This window comes from Hemitrygon akajei, chromosome 1 (assembly GCF_048418815.1).
Source record: "Hemitrygon akajei chromosome 1, sHemAka1.3, whole genome shotgun sequence".
Taxonomy (NCBI): Eukaryota; Metazoa; Chordata; class Chondrichthyes; order Myliobatiformes; family Dasyatidae; genus Hemitrygon; species Hemitrygon akajei.
The window spans coordinates 70,588,306-70,607,905 of NC_133124.1; the positions used below are offsets into that span (position 1 = coordinate 70,588,306).

General features: G+C 43.6%; 1 protein-coding gene across 4 annotated transcripts in view; it reads right to left on the bottom strand.

The window, feature by feature from the left end:
• Positions 1-10,551: 10,551 nt before the first annotated feature.
• Positions 10,552-19,600, bottom strand: part of LOC140727678 (SWI/SNF-related matrix-associated actin-dependent regulator of chromatin subfamily D member 3-like) — a 93,658-nt gene continuing 84,609 nt past the window's right edge. For 3 of the 4 annotated variants that reach the window (XM_073045342.1, XM_073045334.1, XM_073045350.1), the window contains one exon: positions 10,553-18,571. In XM_073045342.1, the coding sequence (XP_072901443.1) occupies positions 18,518-18,571 (54 nt within the window). In that variant the 3' untranslated portion in view covers positions 10,553-18,517. Of the gene's footprint in view, positions 18,572-19,600 lie in introns of all 4 variants that reach the window. The other variant, XM_073045324.1, reaches the window with a different exon arrangement.

Sequence of the window (19,600 nt, forward strand, 5' to 3'; positions counted from 1 at the left end):
CAGCCACTGTTGTCAAGAGTAGAGCATTCACTGTTTTTGATGGGACCTCACTAACATAACAGTGGTTGCATCCAAAATCTAACTAGCAGGGAAGTGTTGTGTCTTGGGATATCCTAAACAATTAAGGAGAACCTCAGTTCAATTTAATTTTAATATGTTCATCTTTAGTGGTCTCTCCACGTTGGTTCTTCATCTTTAGTTTTCTGCCACTTCTTTTCAACAGACACATTCACCATATGTAAATATCAACTCACAACCTATATATCATACATACCAGAAGTTCTAGATATGTCTACAGACCATCCACACCCATAGGGGTACAGACACCCATACAGATGTGTGCATCACACAGGAATACCTTAGGATACAAAAGATTCAAATACACATATATAAAGGCAATATACACATACATTGACACCTACACAGAGCTGTACATCCATGCAGAACCAAATAGCACGAAACACTCCCAAACCCCTAGCACCTACGGGGGCAAAGTAGCAGCATATTCAAGCAGAACTCTGTGATTTCCACAAGGTTTTTCACCATTCAATGTGGGAAACACAGAATCCCTGCAGCACAGACACAAGCTAAACACGTACAAACAAGCTGGATGAACTCAGCAGGTTGGGCAGCATCCGTTGAAAGGAGCAGTCAACGTCTCAGCCCGAAACGTTGACTGCTTCTTTCAACGGATGCTGCCCAGCCTGCTGAGTTCATCCAGCTTGTTTGTACGTGTTTATTTGACCACAGCATCTGTAGTGTACATTGTGTTTACAGACACAAGCTACTGTCAGTTGAAGCTCATAGTTTCCTTTATTTATTCTGTCTGCTTACTCACAACATTACAGATGCATTCCCTTGAAGTGAGGAATTCTTTCTTGAAAGTCACTAATCAGCCTGCTGCCACCGTCCCTCCAGAGAGTGTTCCCAGAATAAACCCTTGTCTTCATGTCTTTTCTAGTTACATTTAACAGGACAAGCCCTTCAACCCAAGATCCGAAGAACATTTATTATCAAAGTATGTATGCAGTAACAACCCTGAGATTTGTCTTCCCCACAAACCATGGAACCTGTTCAAAGAAAAACATCAATACCACCCACTATGCACAAATGGCAACCAAAAAAAAAGCAAAAAATACAGAATATAAAATCAAGAGTCCAGACATACTCAGTTCAGTTCAGTGTTTGTTATTTGCAAGCCATCCGGATTCAAAATTGCCCAAAATAGCAACAAAAAAGAGTGACCAAAAACCAGAAACACATCATAATGTGAACCACAAAGTTCAATTCACAAACTTTGCCCAAGACCCAAGACCCTGACACCATCCTACAAGGGAGAGAGAGAGAGAGAGACCATTCGAATGCAGGAACCTTCCTCTGGGAGCAGTGAGTGAGAGGGAGAGAGAGACCATCACACACAGCCATCTTGCTCCATCATCAACGAGCAAGAGGAAGAGTAAAGACCATCACTCACAGACACTTTCCTCTGGCAGCAGCGAGCAAGAGGGTGGTAGATGGCGCTGAACACCCTCTTGCCTTCTGTGCACACCTTGATGATTTCAATCTTCCTCTTCACTTTAGTTGGTGTTAAATGGAGACGATCATAGGCTTGCATTCCGTCTCTAGGCTTCTTGGCCACCAGGCCACACACTTATTTAAAGCCTTGCGGAACCCTCTCAGAGACAGCAAAGCACCAGAAAGCTCAATGAACCTAAAAACACACCACCAAAATGTAGATCACAGGCTCCCATGGTAATAGAATCACAATTGAAAGAAAAAGATGTAAAAGAAGTAGTTTCATGAACCATCTGAAGGATGCCGCCCTTGGTTGCATTGTTCTGGCACCATCTTCTTCCAGAATAATCTTGCCTATAATGTACAGTAATACTGAAGTAATTAAACTAATTATTCCCAATTAATCTAATCCCTTTTCCCTTGTTTGCTGGTGCTATCTTCTACCTGAAACTACTTGCTCATAATATAACACCAAAGTAATTAAACTAATGATTCCAAATTAATCTAATGCCTTTTCTCTACATATTGAACATATCCTTCCTTTCTCTGCACATACGTCTGGCAATCTTAAGAATCTCTTAAATGCTCCTATGCTTTCTTCCCTAATTATTTTGACAACCTCCATAGATATGTAATTCCTGACCTTTAGAACTTGTATCACTGGGAGCAGTTTCTCTATATATGCATCCATTTTGATTTTGAACACTTTTTTTTCAAATTGCTTCTCAACTATCTCCAAGGAAAATAACCACAATTTTTCCAGTCACCTCAAGTAATCTGATGGAATTCCCTACCTTAGAAGGCAGTGGATCCTGTCATTGAATATATTTAAGAAGGTGTATGGGACCTAACGTATCAAAGGGTATGTGGAAAGAACTGGAATGTGGTGTTGAGAGAAACAAAAAGGTGCAACAAGCTCAAAGGAACTGCTCCTATTTTCTACGTAACCTAGAAAACCTCATCCCGGGGAATCTCAGTAAATCTTTAATACACCCTTACCAACATATTCATATTTTACCTGTGGCCTGGTAACCCCAAAGTTCAAAGCAACACCACAGTTAGTTCAAAACCTCTGTTTTACAACAATTTACTCACTTTTCGAGACTGAGTCTTATGAAGCTCAGGATTCCACGTAATTTTTAAAATGTTTTCTCAACAGGCTCTTCCAAAACATTTGTGCATATATGTCCTTAGGTTTGACATGTGTTTGACTTTAAATTGCCCTTTATATTTTCTTCTCTCTCCTCATTTCTTCCTTCTGTAATTTTTCATTTTACATTTAACCACCCAACATAGAAACAGGCCCTTAGCCTCACAGATTCTGCATAGACGATCAACCATCTACTTACATTGGCCCCATTTTATTCTCCCCACATTCCCATCAACTCCCCCCACATTGTACCATTCAACTGTACACTCAGAACAATTTACAGCAGCCAATTAATATATTAATGCTTTTGAAATGGAAAAAACAGGAACATCCACACAGTTAATGAGAAAGTAAGCAAGCTCCATGGAAACAGTGCCGGAGAGCAGGATTGAACCCAGGTCACCAGAACTGTGAACACTACCAGCTGCATTACAGTGCATTACAATGCTGTCCCATTAAATTCAGAAGTAATTTCATCTACCACTAGGCACCCTTTCACCACTCTTATCACTATCAACCTCAGTTGGAGGAAAGGACAGGAGGGATATTAGAAGTAGGTTTTTAACTCATAAGATGGGTGCATGAAGCACCCCTAACTTTTGTGTCATCAGCAAATTTACTAACCCATCCCTCCACTTCCTGATCCAAGTCATTTATAAAAATCACAAAGAGCAAGGGTCCCAGAACAGATCGCTGGTGACCAACCTTCATGCCGAATCTAACCCGTCCACAACCCGTCCTACCATGTTCTCTGCCTTCATGTATTGATATTTTTGGTTCCAAAGTGCCCTTGCCCTTCCTCTTATTAGCCTGTTCCTATTTACAGGTAAATGCTTATAGAAGACCTTAGGATGATCACTATGTTAGCTTTTAGTTATGCGCACTACCCCATTAACCCGTCTGCATTCCCCCTGGCTCCCATTTATCAAACTGACCTCTATCATACACTCTTCATACATTACATACATTTTACTTACATCCCTCATACTTTATTTAGGCTTTCTTCTGTGGTTGTCTTACCCTTAACCTGCCATTATATTATGCCCATTTAAACACTGCCTTTTGTTCAATTATTATGTTCCATGCAGTTTTAGACTCTATCCAGGCCAGAGTTGATTTCAATGCACTGAAGCTGGACCCCATTACCCCTGATTCTACTTGTCCTTTTCCAAATCTGAACCAAACCTTATGTTGTAATGATTGCTGTTCCTTAAATGTTCCCCTGCTGACACTGCACCCCCTTTGTATTGACCAGGGGATCGCGATGCCTACGTTTATTATAAATGAGAAAACTCAGCCATTCAGTTGCATTCGCAAAGAGGGAGATAGAGTTATTGTTCTCTGACCTTACATGAAAATCTGTTTTTATTATCCATCCCTAGCTGTTCTTGAACTGGGAGATGGCGAAAAGTTAACTACGCTGTTGGGGCTAGAGTTCAAACCAGACCAGACTGAATAGTAGTGAATTGTCATCATTGATGAATCAGCTAAGTTTTTACAACAATCCAGTAGTTCATCATCGCTGTTTCTCATACTATTTTTAAAAAATTCCCCAAATGCCATATTGAGATTCAGTCATCTTCTCTGGATCAGTGGCTGCTTCTCCAGTACCACCACACAGCCCTCCCCATCTAACTCCACAGAACAGGAACATTGATAAGGAAGTTCCTAACTTCCAAATATTCTTTCTCATTGTCCTTTACACAGATTAGATTATCACTGCTCTACATTGAGTGCATGCCCCTGCTGATTTCTCATTTCTGTCATTTAACTGGCAACCTATAACACTTGCAACACTCCCTGTGTCCTGACACTTCTATTGGTTATACAGATTTGGAACTCAATCGCTTAAGAACATCCCTTCTCTCCAACATTATATTTCCTTCATAATTGCCATCAGTGGTTCATTTATGCTGCACCTTTTCTGAACATCAGGAGCAACAGGTGCTTCCTTTTCTCAGCTTGATCCCTATTTTCTCAACTGGCTGCAGCTCAATAACTTGTTTTACCCTTAATTTTTCCCGTACCCACTTCATTTCTCCCACTCCCTCATATATACAGTTGAAGTCAGAAGTTTACATACACCTTAGCCAAATACATTTAAACTCAGTTTTTCACAATTCCTGAAAACATTCCCTGTCTTAGGTCAGTTAGGATCACTACTTTATTTTAAGAATGTGAAATGTCATAATAATTGTAGAGAGAATGATTTAATTCAGCTTTTATTTCTTTCATCACTTTCCCAGTGGGGGTCAGAAGTTTACATACACTTTATTAGTACTTTGTAACATTGCCTTTAAATTGTTTAACTTGGGTCAAATGTCTTGGGTAGCCTTCCACAAGCTTCTCACAGTAAGTTGCTGTAATTTTGTTCCATTCCTCCAGACAACTAGTGTAACTAAGTCAGGTTTGTAGGCCTCCTTGCTCGTACATGCTTTTTCAGTTCTGCCCACAAATTTTCTATCGGATTGAGGTCTGAAAATGATGTCAAGTCTGGTTCATCCTTGGGAGCATTCCAGCCGGCTCCACAATCTCCTTCTTGCAAGGACTTTAGCAAAATCTCAGGAGCATTCACAAGTGATTAGGTTAACCCCAACATATCCAAAGAGTCTTAAATTCTTCCATACACCAACCCTGGCAGTGTGTTTCACACACGTACCGCATTCTTTGTAAAAAAAAAATGCTTCTGTCATCTGCCCTATGCATTCCTCCAAACACCTAAAATTCATGTCTTCTTGTATTAGCCATTTCCGCTTTTTCACTTCTATCAAGTCACCTCTCATCCTTCACTCCTAAGAGAAAAATCCCTAGCTCACTCAACCTTTCCTCATAAGATAAACTCTCTAATTCAGGCAGAATTCAAGTAAATCTCCTCCACTCCTTTTTACGCTATCCACAACATCAATGTACAGTACGTGTCTTCCACAAACTTAATAACCTACCCTTCCACTACTTCATTCAAGTAATTTATAGAAATCACTGTTATGATACTGCCTTCCTTTTTAATGCCACATGTTGGTACCTGCTTCCCATGCAGATTGCTTTAAAATCTCCCCAAGGCATAAGATAACCTTCCTCAATGTTTTTGTCCCAGTTCATTTGAACCACATATAAGCAATAAAAAACTGTTCCAATGCCCCAGTGTCATCAGCTCTTTCTTCATCATCAGTGGGTTATAACCTGGGATATTGTAACAGAACAGTGGGACTACTTTCAGTAGATACCTTCTCCAAAAGTCCTCTTCTTGTTACTGCCATCAGGGAAGAGATACAAAAGCTTGAAGACCTGCAAGTTACAGGAGCCTGTTACACTGACCTTTCACTATCTGCTAGGTCCAAGTTTTATGGACAAGATCATGGACACAAACTCTCTGGGATGCAGTTTGGTCAGAAAACTATCGGAGAACATCACCATATATTTAATTTTTTTTAAATTTAGAAATACGGCATGGTAACAGACCCCTCCAGGCCAACGAGCCTGCACTGCCCATTTACAGCCATGTGACCAATCAATCTATGTATGCCTCCGGGAGGAAACCGGAGCACCGGGAAGAAACCCATGTGGGAAAACATGCAACCTCCTCACAGCAATAGGAATTGAACCCAGGTTGTTGGTGTTGTAATAGTGTTACGCTAACTGCTATGCTACCATGACACCCCCACAATGAGAACTTATCAAGTACAGACACAGGACAGAATGATGCCAGGTACAGGTATGTATGGGTTAGCTTTTGGGTGTCCAGAAGGATGGACATGCAGGAGGATGCTGAGGGGGTTGAAGGAGCAGATTTGGTCTCAAGTGTCTGATGATACATGTTTGCTCTGCCACTGCCAGACTGGACGTCAGAAGAATTTAAGGCAGATCTATCCTCAGCTTCCTCCACTGCCAGGGCGAGGTAATTCTTCAATTTCAGGTTAGCCTGCTTACCCTCTAACCCTTTTCTCACACTCATGATTTACCCAGTTCCACCCACACCATCCATCCTGCCTTTCCCATCCTCCACCCACTCCATCCATCCTGCCTCTTTCCCATCCTCCACCCACTCCATCAATCCTGCCTCTTCCCCATCCTCCACCCACTCCATCTGCCTAACATCCACACACACACCCAATGGGTCCCTTCAGCATCTTGTTTGTTGCTGAAGAATTTATCTGATGCTCGAAGACACTGGAAAAACTGAAGGGACTCAGGTAGTTGCTCAGTATGAAAAGGGAGATCGGTACTTAAGGTTGCTTACTGTAACTATACACTCTGGAGACTTGTGGCTTGTTCAACCATTTCTGAGGGCATTCATGGTCAAGGGTGAAGTAGACAGCACTCTTGGATGGGCTCAACTAGTTGGTGGCAGCAGCTTCTGTTTCTTCGAGGGTTGCTGTTGGATCTTTTGTCATCAAATCAATGATATGAATGAGAATACAGTATTAATGGAATGATTAGTAAGTTAGCAGATGGTGGTATCGGGGACAGTGGAGGTTGTGAAAGGTCATAACGGGATATATATTAACTAGGAACAAGGGCAAGGGAATAGGTGATGGAACTTAACTCAGACAAGTACAAAGCAATGTATAAGCAAGTTAAACCAGGGTAAGAGATACGGTGAAATAACAGGGCCATGGGGAGTAATGTAGAACTTGGGGGCACAGGTACATAGTTCCCTGAAAGACAAAATGCCAAGGAAGGCATAAAACATGCTTGTCTTCATTGGTGGTGGTATCAAGTATTGGGTGTTGTATTACAGCTGCACAAATCATTGATAGTCCACACTTAGAGTAGAGTGCAGTTCTGATCAGCATACACAGGGAGATTATAATTAAATTGAAGAGGGAATTTGTAGAAAAGATTCACAAGGATGTTGCCTGGATTGGTGGGTCTGAGTTGAAGAGATTTTATAGGCTGGGTCTGTGAGTGAGGCAGGTGACATAATAGAGGCAGCTTTATGAAATTCTGAGAGGCATGGATACAATAGGTAGCCAGAATCTATATCCCAGGATAGGGGTGTTTAAATGTAGAGGACATAGGATAAAAGGTGAATCTGAGACATCCTGAACATTTAAATTTGCCAACTTCTGATGACCCATACTCCCATTGTTCCCCTTCCAAACACACAGCAGTACAGCAAGCAGTTAAGAGGGGAAATGGCGTATTGCAAAGGAGTTAGAATTTAAGCACAAGGAGGTATTGCTCCAGATGTATAGGATGTTAGCGAGGCCACTCATGAAATATTTAATGCAGCTTGGGTCCCTTACCTAAGAACAGATATAGTAGTTTTGGAGGCTAGTTCCTGGGATGAGAAGATTGTCCTGCCAAGAGAAACTAACTAGTTAAAATTTGTATTCCTTAGATATAAGAAAAATGAGGGGTGATCTTATTCATACAGATATAGTTGCAAGAAAAAGTTGTGAGACCTTTTCAATTATCTGATTTTCCACATTAATTAATTACAGTGATGTTGTGGGGGTGGAACTGGACTCTCTGACGGTGGTGTCTGAAAGGAGGATGCTGTCCAAGTTGCATGCCATCTTGGACAATGTCTCCCATCCACTCCATAATGTACTGGTTAGGCACAGGAGTACATTCAGCCAGAGACTCATTCCACCGAGATGTAACACTGAGCATCATAGAAAGTCATTCCTGCCTGTGGCCATCAAACTTTACAACTCCTCCCTTGGAGTGTCAGACACCCTGAGCCAATAGGCTGGTCCAGGACTTATTTTCACTTGGCATAATTTACTTATTATTATTATTTAATTATTTATGGTTTTATATTGCTATATTTCTACACTATTCTTGGTTGGTGCGGCTGTAATGAAACCCAATTTCCCTCGGGATCAATAAAGTATGTCTGTCTGTCTGTCTATAAAATGTGGTCTGATCTTCATCTAAGTAACAATAATAGACAAACACAATCTTCCTCAACTAATAGCACACAAACAAATGTCCTGTTCATGTCTTTATTATTTAATGATTCATAGTCGAGTCTGGAAAAAGTATGTGAAACCTTGTATTTAATAACTGGTATAACCTCCTTTAGCAGCAATAACCTCTGCCAAATGTTTCCTGTAGCTATTGATCAGACTTGCACAATGGTGAGGAGAAATTTTAGACCATTCCTCCATACAAAACTGTTTCCGTTCATCATTATTTCTGGGATGCCCTGCATGAATAGCCCTTTGCAGGTCATGCCATAACATTTCAATTGGGTTTTGGTCTGGACTCTGACTTGGCCATTCAAAACATGAATTTTCTTCTTTTTAAATCATTGTTTTTGATTTGCTCTTGTGTTTCAGATCATGGTCTTGTTGCACCATCTAACTTCTATTAAGCTTCAGGTGATGGGATAGCTACCTTGACATTCTCTTGTAAAAAGCCTTGATACAATCTTGAATTCATTGTTCCCTCAAAGGTTGCAAGCTGTCCAGGCCCTGAGGCAGCAAAGTTATTACTCTTGGGTTCTTTTTCACCTCTTTTAGCATTGCATGTTGTGTTCTCGGTGTATTCTTTGCAGGATGCCCACTCCCAGGGAGAGTAGCAACAGTACTGAATTTCCTCCATTTGCAAACAATTTATCTTACTGTGGCTCAAGAGAGGGGAGCCATGGAGTCATGTGTAGCTAGCCATCTGGACACAAGCTGGGGTCTGATCAGCCCCGGCTGGGTCACCTGGAGGAGGGTGTATGATGTTGAAAGACTCGAAACACCCGATGATTCCAGGAACATCACTGATGATGTGTCCAGAAGCATCAGTAGATGTACGCACACAACTGTGGACTGATGAACACTCAGGTCTTTAGAAATGCTTTAGTGGCCTTTTCCAGCTTTGCACATCTCTACAGTTCTTCTTCCAAGGTCATCTGAAAGTTGTTTTGATGGAGACATGGTGCACATAAACAGATCTTTCTTAAGAGCAGGCTCTGTCAGTAACCTGACTTTGTCTTTTTATAAGGCAAGGCACCTCTACAACCCACACCTCAATCTCATCTCATTGATTGGAATGTCTGACTCCAAATAGCTTTTGTAGAAGGCATTACCCCAGAGGTTCACAAATTTTTTGAACCTAGACTGTGATTATTTAAATGGTGTACTCAGTATTGATGAGAAGTACAATTGTTTGTGTGTTATTAGTTTAGTTATTAGTATCTGTCTATTATTGTGACCTAGATGAAGATCAGACCACATTTTATGAGTAATTAATGCAGAAAGGCAGGTAATTACAAAGGGTTCACAAACCTTTTCTTGGAACGATAAGAGCCTAAGGAGGATAGATGCTGGGATGTTTTCACTGAAGTCTCAAATGAAAGGACATACAGTAGTTACAATTTAAAAGGCCAGTTATTTAAATCCGAGATATGTGGAAATAGTTCTCACAAAATGTGACAGTTCTCTGCATCAAATCTCAAGTTAGAGCAATATTTAAAGTGGAGGTAGATACATTTTTTAAAGATCAAGGACTTGAGAGATGTGGAGCTGAAGCCTAGGACAGGTCAGCCATGATCATATTGAATGGTGGAGCAGCTTTGAGGGGCAGAATAGCTACTTGGCTTATTTCCTTGTGTTCTTGGAGCAGCCAAACAGAACTGTGGAAAAAGAAGTGAGGAGAAAACCAACAGAGCCTTTGGAGTACATACTTGGAAAGAAATTTAGGAATAAATGTCTGATCTGGATCTGGAGAGTACCTGGATAGGAACTGAGACCAGGGTGAAACAGTTTGAGGTAGCGATTGTGTCTGGTTAAATCTCCAGAGTAAGATAGAATGGCAAGGGCCTGGCTCACTTATAATGATAAAGCTGCAGTGAAGATTAAGGGATTGCCGAGCTTTCATTTAAAATAAATTGTTCCGGAGCTAGACAAATAACAACTGCATATTGTTTCAACAATGCAAGCACCATCAAAGATACTTTTAATAAAGTTAGCAGTTTACAGAATGTAGGTTGCACTGCTACAAAGAATAACCCCCTCCCCCCACACACAAACTTCCCCACCCGAAATAAAATACAAACCCCATCAAGCGACTTCACAGTTACATTTTTGGAACATTGTGCACTGCGATCCTCATGTTGACAACAGCACATCCTCCATTAAAGGACAATACTGAATTTTATACAGTAGACAACTTGGGTCAATGATGAGGACACATGCCTTCAGGACAATGCCTCGCAGTTTGGAACAATACCAGTTTGAAGGCAAAATCTACAGTGAGAAGGCAGAACAAGACCGGGGTTGGGCTGAGGTGAAGTGGCAGAATCAATGGCTCTAGGGGCACTTGTGCTCATCCAGCAGTGGGATCTCAGTGCCAAGACCCCACACAATGTGATTTTCCACATAACCAGGCCTCAAACTCTTCCCTCTTGGTCACACACGCAGAGAAGTGTCACACAAGCCAGTGGACAGTTCTCCCCGTGTTATAGCAGCTGGCCACAGACCCTTGTATGAACGGAGTTACTGATGCAGAGCCTGTAGATGTAGTAAAAAAAACGAGAATTCTGCAGGTCATGCAGCGTCTGCAGAGACATTTCAGGTCAATGACACCCACTGAATGAGAAAAATTAAAGTTTTAAGTCGCAGGGGAGGGTGGACACAATGTTCCAGAGATAGAACATTGCTGGGTGTCAGCTGAAAGGGGGCGATGACTTGTTCCTCAGGGTTGAATTGCAGAGGGAGAGGAAAGAGGGAATGAACAGTCTGGAACTGTGAGAAACTGTCTCACTGACAAATCTGAGATAAAGGCACTAACTTTGCGGGGGGGTGAGGGTTAGTGATAGTGGAATAGGTTAAGAGGTCAGCACAACATTTTGTGCTGCATTGTTCTATGATCTAACCATGTGTGGACCAGCTCCCTTGGTCTCCCCAACCCAGCACTCACATCCCCTCTGCTTTCTCCACTCTTCCCCTTCCCTTACCCACTCTGTTATGTCCACACCCCATTTCTCCTCTCTGTCTGCCTTTCCCCTTCCCTTACCCCCGTTATGTCTACAGCCCAATTCTCCTGTCTGCCCCTCTTCCTTCCTCCTTTTCTCTCAGCCCCTACCCCTCCTCCTCTTTTCTCTCTATTCTGCTACCCTCCCTCTATCCTTCTGTACCCCTACACCCACCCCCTTCTCTATAACTTGACACCTGACTGGTTTCTATTTTCTTCAATTTTAATAAGGCTTACTGACCTGAGACATTAACTTCATTCCTTTCTCCACAGATGCTGCCCAACCATTTCCAGCATTTTTTGCTTTATTTCGCTTTGCAGCACCAGTGGTGTCTCTCCCCCCACCCCCCACTGCTGTTCAGTTAGCTTTATGGAAACTATTTGTCTTCTGGAGTTGAACAGGAGCTCAGCTGTCAGAAATCCAACCATGCTCCCTGCCCCCCCAGCAGCACCACACATTCCAGTGAACATAGGAGGCTTTCACTAGTCGGGTCTAGATCAGCTCAGTCCCACTGGTGCAACCTTCTGCAGGTTATGTTATGTTATGGCAATGGCAGGGAAATGCGAGCCTGTTAGAAACAGGACAGGAAGGGAGATCCCACTGAAAGAAGACAGGTGCCAGTGCCAGTGTTCTGAGTTCACCCTCACCAATCTGTCCCACAGAATTAAGTTGGGTGCATTGAGTTTCTCCCTGGTTTGTCATTGAACCTTACCCCCTCACTACGCACCTCATCCCATTCCCAAGCACTGGTACTCTGGAGGTGTCTGGCTGAAGAACAGTTTGTACCTCAAACTTGTGGGAAGTTTTTAGTGAGCCAGGCGAGGATGCCTACTCCAGCTGAATACCCCCAGATCACTGCCAGATCTGTCATCCTTCACCTTCCACTATCTGTCCCAGCCCTGACATCTCTCACCTTCTCACTACTTCAGAGGTACCTGCTTGTGGATCTCAGTCTTCAGTGTGACATCCTCTCACACCACTCAGCAGCAAAGCATTATCTCCAGTGTGGAGCCCTCTCACACCACTGCAGCTCCCAGTGTGAGGTTCTCTCACAGAGCTGCAATGGCTCAATAGACAATAGACAGTAGGTGCAGGAGTAGGCCATCTGGCCCTTCTAGCCAGCACTGCCATTCACTGTGATCATGGCTGATCATACACAATCAGTACCCCGTTCCTGCCTTCTCCCCATGTGGTTCCATCATCTTTTGCATTAACAACAACCAAACATGATTGTGACATATACCCACACTCGTGAGTCCAGAGGTATGTGCTATTCTCTCTAACAGAACAGAGTTGCAAATGTTGTTCTACCAATATGGCAGATGGCTGAAGAACAAAGAATGGCCAGTGAACTCAAAAATGATGTGATTTGCAATGAAAGTACTGAAACAGAATTAAGTTTAAAACTTCCAGACTCTGAAGGTCAGGGCAGTGGTTTAGACAGTGTGGTTGTGTTCAAAGCAGACAGACAGCCTGGAAGAGAATACTAAATCCATGAGAAACTTGCTAACAAAGTAAAACTTGGGGCCTGCACACTGATGAAAAGATAGAGAGAACAAAGAGGAACTTGAAAGGGCAAAGAAAAGCATGCCATCAAAGCTAACATTTCTCACAAATTATAGATGATTGGTCTGTGTCCCATAGAAGGAACAGGGGTAAGGAAGCTTGGGAGACTCTCAGAAAATAAAAAAAAAGATTCCAAGAAAGAGCAGGCCAAAAGTAAGGAGATCTGCAGTCAGGAGGAGGGAGAGAGAGCACGTGCAGTCATTTGGAAAGACAGACCAAGGCTATTCTATTTGTTAAGCATTAATTCTTGGAACTGGATATAAATTACTTATAAACTGTATCCACAGTGATTTATTGTATCAGGAGCCAGTGCCTTGAGTTGGGTTCAATTAGGAAGCTTGGTACCATGAAAACTACAATTGCAAAATGATAAATCTTCCACCTGCCTTTGTCCTAAACACTGACAAGAAGTACAATTACAACATTTAAAAGACAGACTGGTTCATAGAAACATTTAAGGGATTTGGGTCAAATACAGGTAAATGGGAGTAGCTCAGAAAGACATCTTGGTCAGCATGGACAAGTTAGGCCAAAGGGCCTGTTTCTATGCTGCTTCCTTCTATGGCTGGGTGGCAGCCTAGTCCAAGACAAGGAGTGACTGTGGCCAGGGCCTGCTACAGGTGGAATGCATAGAAATCACCAGATGTCCCACTGAGCTCCTCCCCTCTCTTCATCTCATGGAAGGGAGATCGAGGATCACCCTTCTGCTCAACCTTCAGGTCACCATGTCACCCTGTCCCACTGCCTGGTCTTTACTGAACTGCCGCAGGGGGAGAACACAGAACACAGAAGAGGATCTCAAATGTCCACAGCCTGTCTGCCACCCACCACCTTCAGACCTGGCAGAGGAACCTGTACAGAGTCCAGTTGATGTGGACTGGGAACCTTTACTAGAGGCATAACCAAGACAGTACAGAGTTCCTGGTAGATGTCAGGGTAAGTATTGAAAGGTCAAATTGAAATAACATGATAAGTTGCATAGTTGGAAGTGTGTATATTTTAATGTGAGGAGTATTATGGGTAAAGGTGATGAATCAGTACGTGGAACCACAATGTTGTGTCATTACTGAAACTTGGTTGAGAGAGAGGCAGGAATGGGTGATTAATGTACCAGATTTTCCAAGTTTTAGAAAAGATAGAGGAGGAAGTAAATGGGGTGGGGGTGGAGTTGTACTACTCATTAGTGACACTATCACGGCTGCAATCAGGGGAGACATAATGGAGGGATCAGACACTGAGTCCATTTGGGTGTAACTCAGGAATGGGAAGGATGCAATCACACTGATGGGATTGTATTACAGACCCCCAACAGCCACCAGGACATTGAGGAACAGATATGTAATCAGATTAAGGAAATGTGTAGAAATAATAGAGTTGTAGTAATGGGGGCTTTCAACTTCCCTAAGTTGAAAGTGGTGTTTAAAGGTTAATTGCACATGGTACAGGAAAGGTTTGATCCTGTTAAAAGGAAGGATGGGGATGGCAAGATAAGAGAATCTTGGGTGTCCAGAGAGGTGATGAATTTAGTCAAGAAGAAAACGGAAAAGTACGTAAAGCTTCAGAAGTCAGGATCAAATGAAGCAACATGAGGTTTATAAAGAAGCCAGAAAAGAACTAAAGAAGGGAATTAGGAAAGCCAGAAGGGGCCAGGAAAAATCCTTGGTAAGTAGGATTAAGGTGACTTGCACGGCACTCTATACATACATTAAAAGCAAGAGGATAACTAGGGAGAGGATGAGGCATTCAAGGATAAAAGAGGAAACATTTGCTTAGATACGGAGTATGTGAGTGAGGTACTTTGTTTCAGTATTTACCATGGGAAAGGATATGGAGGACCGGGAGATCAGTGCTGAGTGTATAAATACATTAGGGCAAGGAGGAGGAAGTGTTGGGCCTCCAAATGAGTATTAAATGAGTTAAGTCCCAAGGGCCTAACAGGATTTACCCCAGGTTATTGAAGGAGGAAAGAGACAAGGTTACTGGGGCCTTGACCAGTATCTTCATGTCCTCTCTAGCCACAGGTGAAGTCCCAGAGGAACGGAGAGTGGCTAATGAAAGGAACAAGGAAAAATCCTGGGAACTAGAGACTGGTGAGTCTCACAACAGTTGTAGGGAAATAGCTAGAGAAAATTCTTAGGGATATGAGCATTTGGAATCCCATGGCCTAATTAGGGAGACCCAGCATGGATTTGTGGGGGCAGGTTGTGTCTTACCAATTCCAATAATTTTTTGATAATGTGACAAAAGTTGATGAGGGTAGGGAAATGGATGTTGTCTATGTGGATTTTAATACAGCATTTAACAAAGTCCCTCGTGGGAGGCTAATCCAGAAGATTAAGATGTATGGGGTCCGCAGTGAACTGGCTGTTTGGATTCAGAACTGACTTGTGCGTAAAAGACAGAGAGTAGTGGTTGAAGGGACTTATTCAAGCTGTAAGTCTATATTTAGTGGTTATTGCAGGGATCTGTGCTGGGACCTCTGCTGTTTGTGATGTATATAAATAACCAGAATGAAAATGTAGATGGGTGAGTTAGTAAGTTTGCGGGTGATACCAAAATTGGTGGAGCTGTGGATAATGTAGAAGACTGGCAAAGAATACAGAGTGATATAGATCAGTTGCAGAAATGGGCTGAGAAATAGCAGATGGAGTTTAACCCAGATAAATGTGAGGTGTTGCACCTCAGTAGGGCAAATGCAAGGAGAGAATACTCTGGTTAGGCCACATCTGGAGTATTGCACGCAGGAAGGATGTTGAGGGTCTGCAAAGGGTGAAGGGTTTACCAGGATGCTGCCTGGTTTAGAGGGAATGTGCTGACATGAAAGGCTAGATGAACTTGGGGTGTTTTCTCTGGAGTGTCAGAGGCCAAAGGGAGACCTGATAGAGGTTTATAAGATTATGATAGGCATAGATAGAGAACACAGGGAGTATTTGTTTCCCAGTGTTGAAATATCTAATGCTAGAAGGCATGCCTTGAAGGTGAGATGGGGTAGGTTCAAGGGGGATGTGAGGGGGAAGTTATTTTACTCAGAGAGTGGAGAATGCCTGGAATGTGCTGCCTGGTATGATGGTAGAGGCAAATACATTAGAGGCTTTTAAGAAACATTTGGATAGGCACATGCATGTAAGGAAGATGGAGGGATATGGACATTGTGTAAATAGGAGGGATTAGTATTTGGATGTTTTAAATTTGCTTTTTAGCTGATTTGACACAACATTGTGAGCTGAATAGCCTGTTCCTGTGCTGTCTGTTCAATGTTCTATGTCAGTCTCACTGTACTGTAACTCTGAGTGTACTTTACCGAGATCTTTTCAGAGTCTGGGACAAGGTCAGCTCCTCAGTACAGCCTGAGCCTCTGTGGGTGTTGAGGAAGCTCAAGTGCATGGAGTGATCTTGACTGGGCTCAGCAAATGGGAATTACTAAAGCAGACCACAAAGTCTCCTCAAAATCAGGTGCCACATAGCTGAGCCGATAACAGAAATAGTCCCCACATTACACAGAGGGACTTCCACCACTGGCTGTGTGTATGCACTCTCTCTGCTTTCATTGGCCTTGTTACACACACACACACACACACACAGACACCCCCCCCCCCCCCCGCCCCAGAATTGTCAGATGAAAAGCAAGATTCAGAGTTAAACTCCCAAAGCAGTAAAATGGAGACACAATAGATTGCAGTTGCCAGAACCTGGAGCAACAAACAATCTGGAGGGAAATGGACAGTCAACATTTCAGGTCAAAACCTTCTTCCAAAATGAGTTCCTCCAGCTGCCGTTTGTTGCTCTAAATCTGGAATCTGAATATTCGAAATTCCTGATGGTTTGGCATCTGGTTCACTCAGTAGTTCAGAGTGTGAGCTGGTAACATGGTTTGGACTATGGGAGCTGGAATCTGGAACGCCAGGATCAAAAACTTTGGGGGGGGGCCTTGTGATCAGAGCCAGGGTCCCAACAGCTGTATATTTCCCAATTCTTTTAAACTTACTGGGTTCACTGGAAAATTTATTCCTCTACTGGGTAACACAAAAATGAGAAATTAAATTAGGATCGGTATTTAATGGAAGAATGTCCATCAGTCCAGAAAACTTGCTGGTCTGGCATTATAATAATGGATTATCAGAGTTATACTGCCAAGTAAAACCCACTATGATGTCCTATCACACACTCCTTGGGAAGAGGATAGAAACAAAGTAGAGCTCCCTCTACGCCGTCCCATCACACATTCCCAGGATTAAACAGGGTGAAGCTCCCTCTACACCGTCCTATCACACACTCCCAGGGTGAGACACAGAGTGATGCTCCCTCCACATGAGGGGTTCCCAATCTCTTTTTATGCTGTGGAGCCTTACTATTAACTGATTAACAGGTCAGGAACCTCTGCTCCACACCATCCCATTACACACACCCAGATCAGACACAGAGTGAAGCTCCCTCTGTACCATCCCATCACACACTCCAAGGGCAGGGATAGCAGCAAGTTTCGAATTATTTATCTCAGCCACAAACTCTGCACCATCACACCTCCCCCCGCAACCCATCAAGGCTGCAGGATGAATAAAACAACCAAAGCCCAAATAATCCATGTCCTGATATCCCAGGTTTGATCTTGGAGCTTGTGTCTGGTCAACGTGATTAATGTCTGCTGGCCTGTCTATGAGGGACCCAGAGACCAGACAGCCAGGACAGGAGATGACAGACAGTTGTAGCCACAAGGACCTTTCCCTCAGTCACTTCTGGCTCTCCAAACCAGTTCTGTTAACCCATCAACCTCAACCCACCTCACACCCACACTGATGTGAACTTGGCACAGACCCTGACTTGCTAGACCTCACACCCCAGCCTGGGAGGATGGTTGAAAGCCATAAGGGTGAGGTGGCGGTAACTGGGAAGGAGAGAGAAGGACCAATCGTCCTGGCCAGTTGGGTGAAGTTTTGGCTCTGCAATCAGCTCATTTGATTGGATAGAGTAAACTGATCTCCTCAGCAACGGCCAATGTGCTGAAGAACAGAGAAGTAACTATAGCAGGCAGTGGCCTGGGACTGGACGCCCCCCACCATAGTGCAGTCCTTCCCTCCCTCCTCCACAACCCATCACAACACCCCATCCTCCCACCCCTCGATTACCTGGTGGGCACTGAGTGGTATCATGGACCCAGACTGCCCACCCACTTAATCCCAGGCTGTGCCAGGCATGTGGGACTCAACAGAGATGAATGAGGTTGGTGGGGGGCTGGCCTGGTGCTGCAGAGGTTGGAGAAGGAGCCATGAAGGGTACTGAGACCCCCGAAACAGGGGCCATCAGCATCTGGGGACTTCTGAGGGACAGCAGTGTTTTTGTGTTTTTCAGTGGTGGCAGTTGCACGGGGGAAGGATCTAGGTGTTGCGCACACCCATGGCTTGCTCCAGTTCCTGCCTCCGTTGCTGTATCTGCAATAGAAACAAGAAGCTGGTCAGGACAAGAGGGGTGGAGACACAGGAAGCTGTAGTCACCGTGATCCGGTGCAAATAAACACTGTTACCATACAGGGTCTCAACAATCCCCTCTCCCACAGATGTTGCTCAACCCCACTGATTTCCTCCAGTACTGTAAGGGAAATGGAATGTCCAAACTGCACACAGCAAGGCCCTCAATTCTCAGTTGTGTTTAAAATGATGACAGGCATAGATAGGTTAGGGATTCAGAATCTTTTATGGGGTGGAAATGTCAAATACTCAAGAGAAGTGGTTTAAGGTGAGGGGATAAGTTTAAAGGAGATATGTGGGCAAGTTTTTTTACAACAAATCGAGGCTACTATGGGAGATTGTGGAGGCAGATACAACAGTGGTGCTTAAGAGGTTATTAAGACAATCACATGAATATGCAAGGAATGGAGGGGTAGGGATCACATGCAGGCAGATTGGATATATTTAAATTGGCTTTGTGGTCAGCACAGACACTGTGGGCAGAAGGGCCTGTTCCTGCACTGTTCTCTGTAACCAAGTCTTTGTATTAAACCCAAGCCTGGCCATTTGCTGAAGCCTTACTGAGAGCAGCTTGTCTCCTCAGGGACAGAGACCTCCATGATGTGGGGAAGGGACCACTGGGGTCACTTGGGGTGAGGGAATGCTGCAGAGTCCAAGGTACTATCTCCACCCCACCAGCATTTCACCAGGTTTTGGGGGAGGGTACCTGTTGTACAACATCTCCTGGCTGCTGTCTGTAGGATCATGCTATGCCAGGTTTCCTTGCCCCCTCCCATGAGAGAGCGAGGTTCCCACACCCCCTAAAGAGGGTAGGAGTAAATTGGGTGTGCTTTTGCCATGGAAACCTCACTCCCCCACTCTTGCTCTTTTCTGACCAAGTTCCAATGAGCCAAGGTGGGATCGAACGCTCAACCTTAGAGGAGTTAACCACCTTCCCCTTGATTCACTGGTGCAACTTCTGGCTGTGAGAGCGTGGCACTAACTAACACGCAC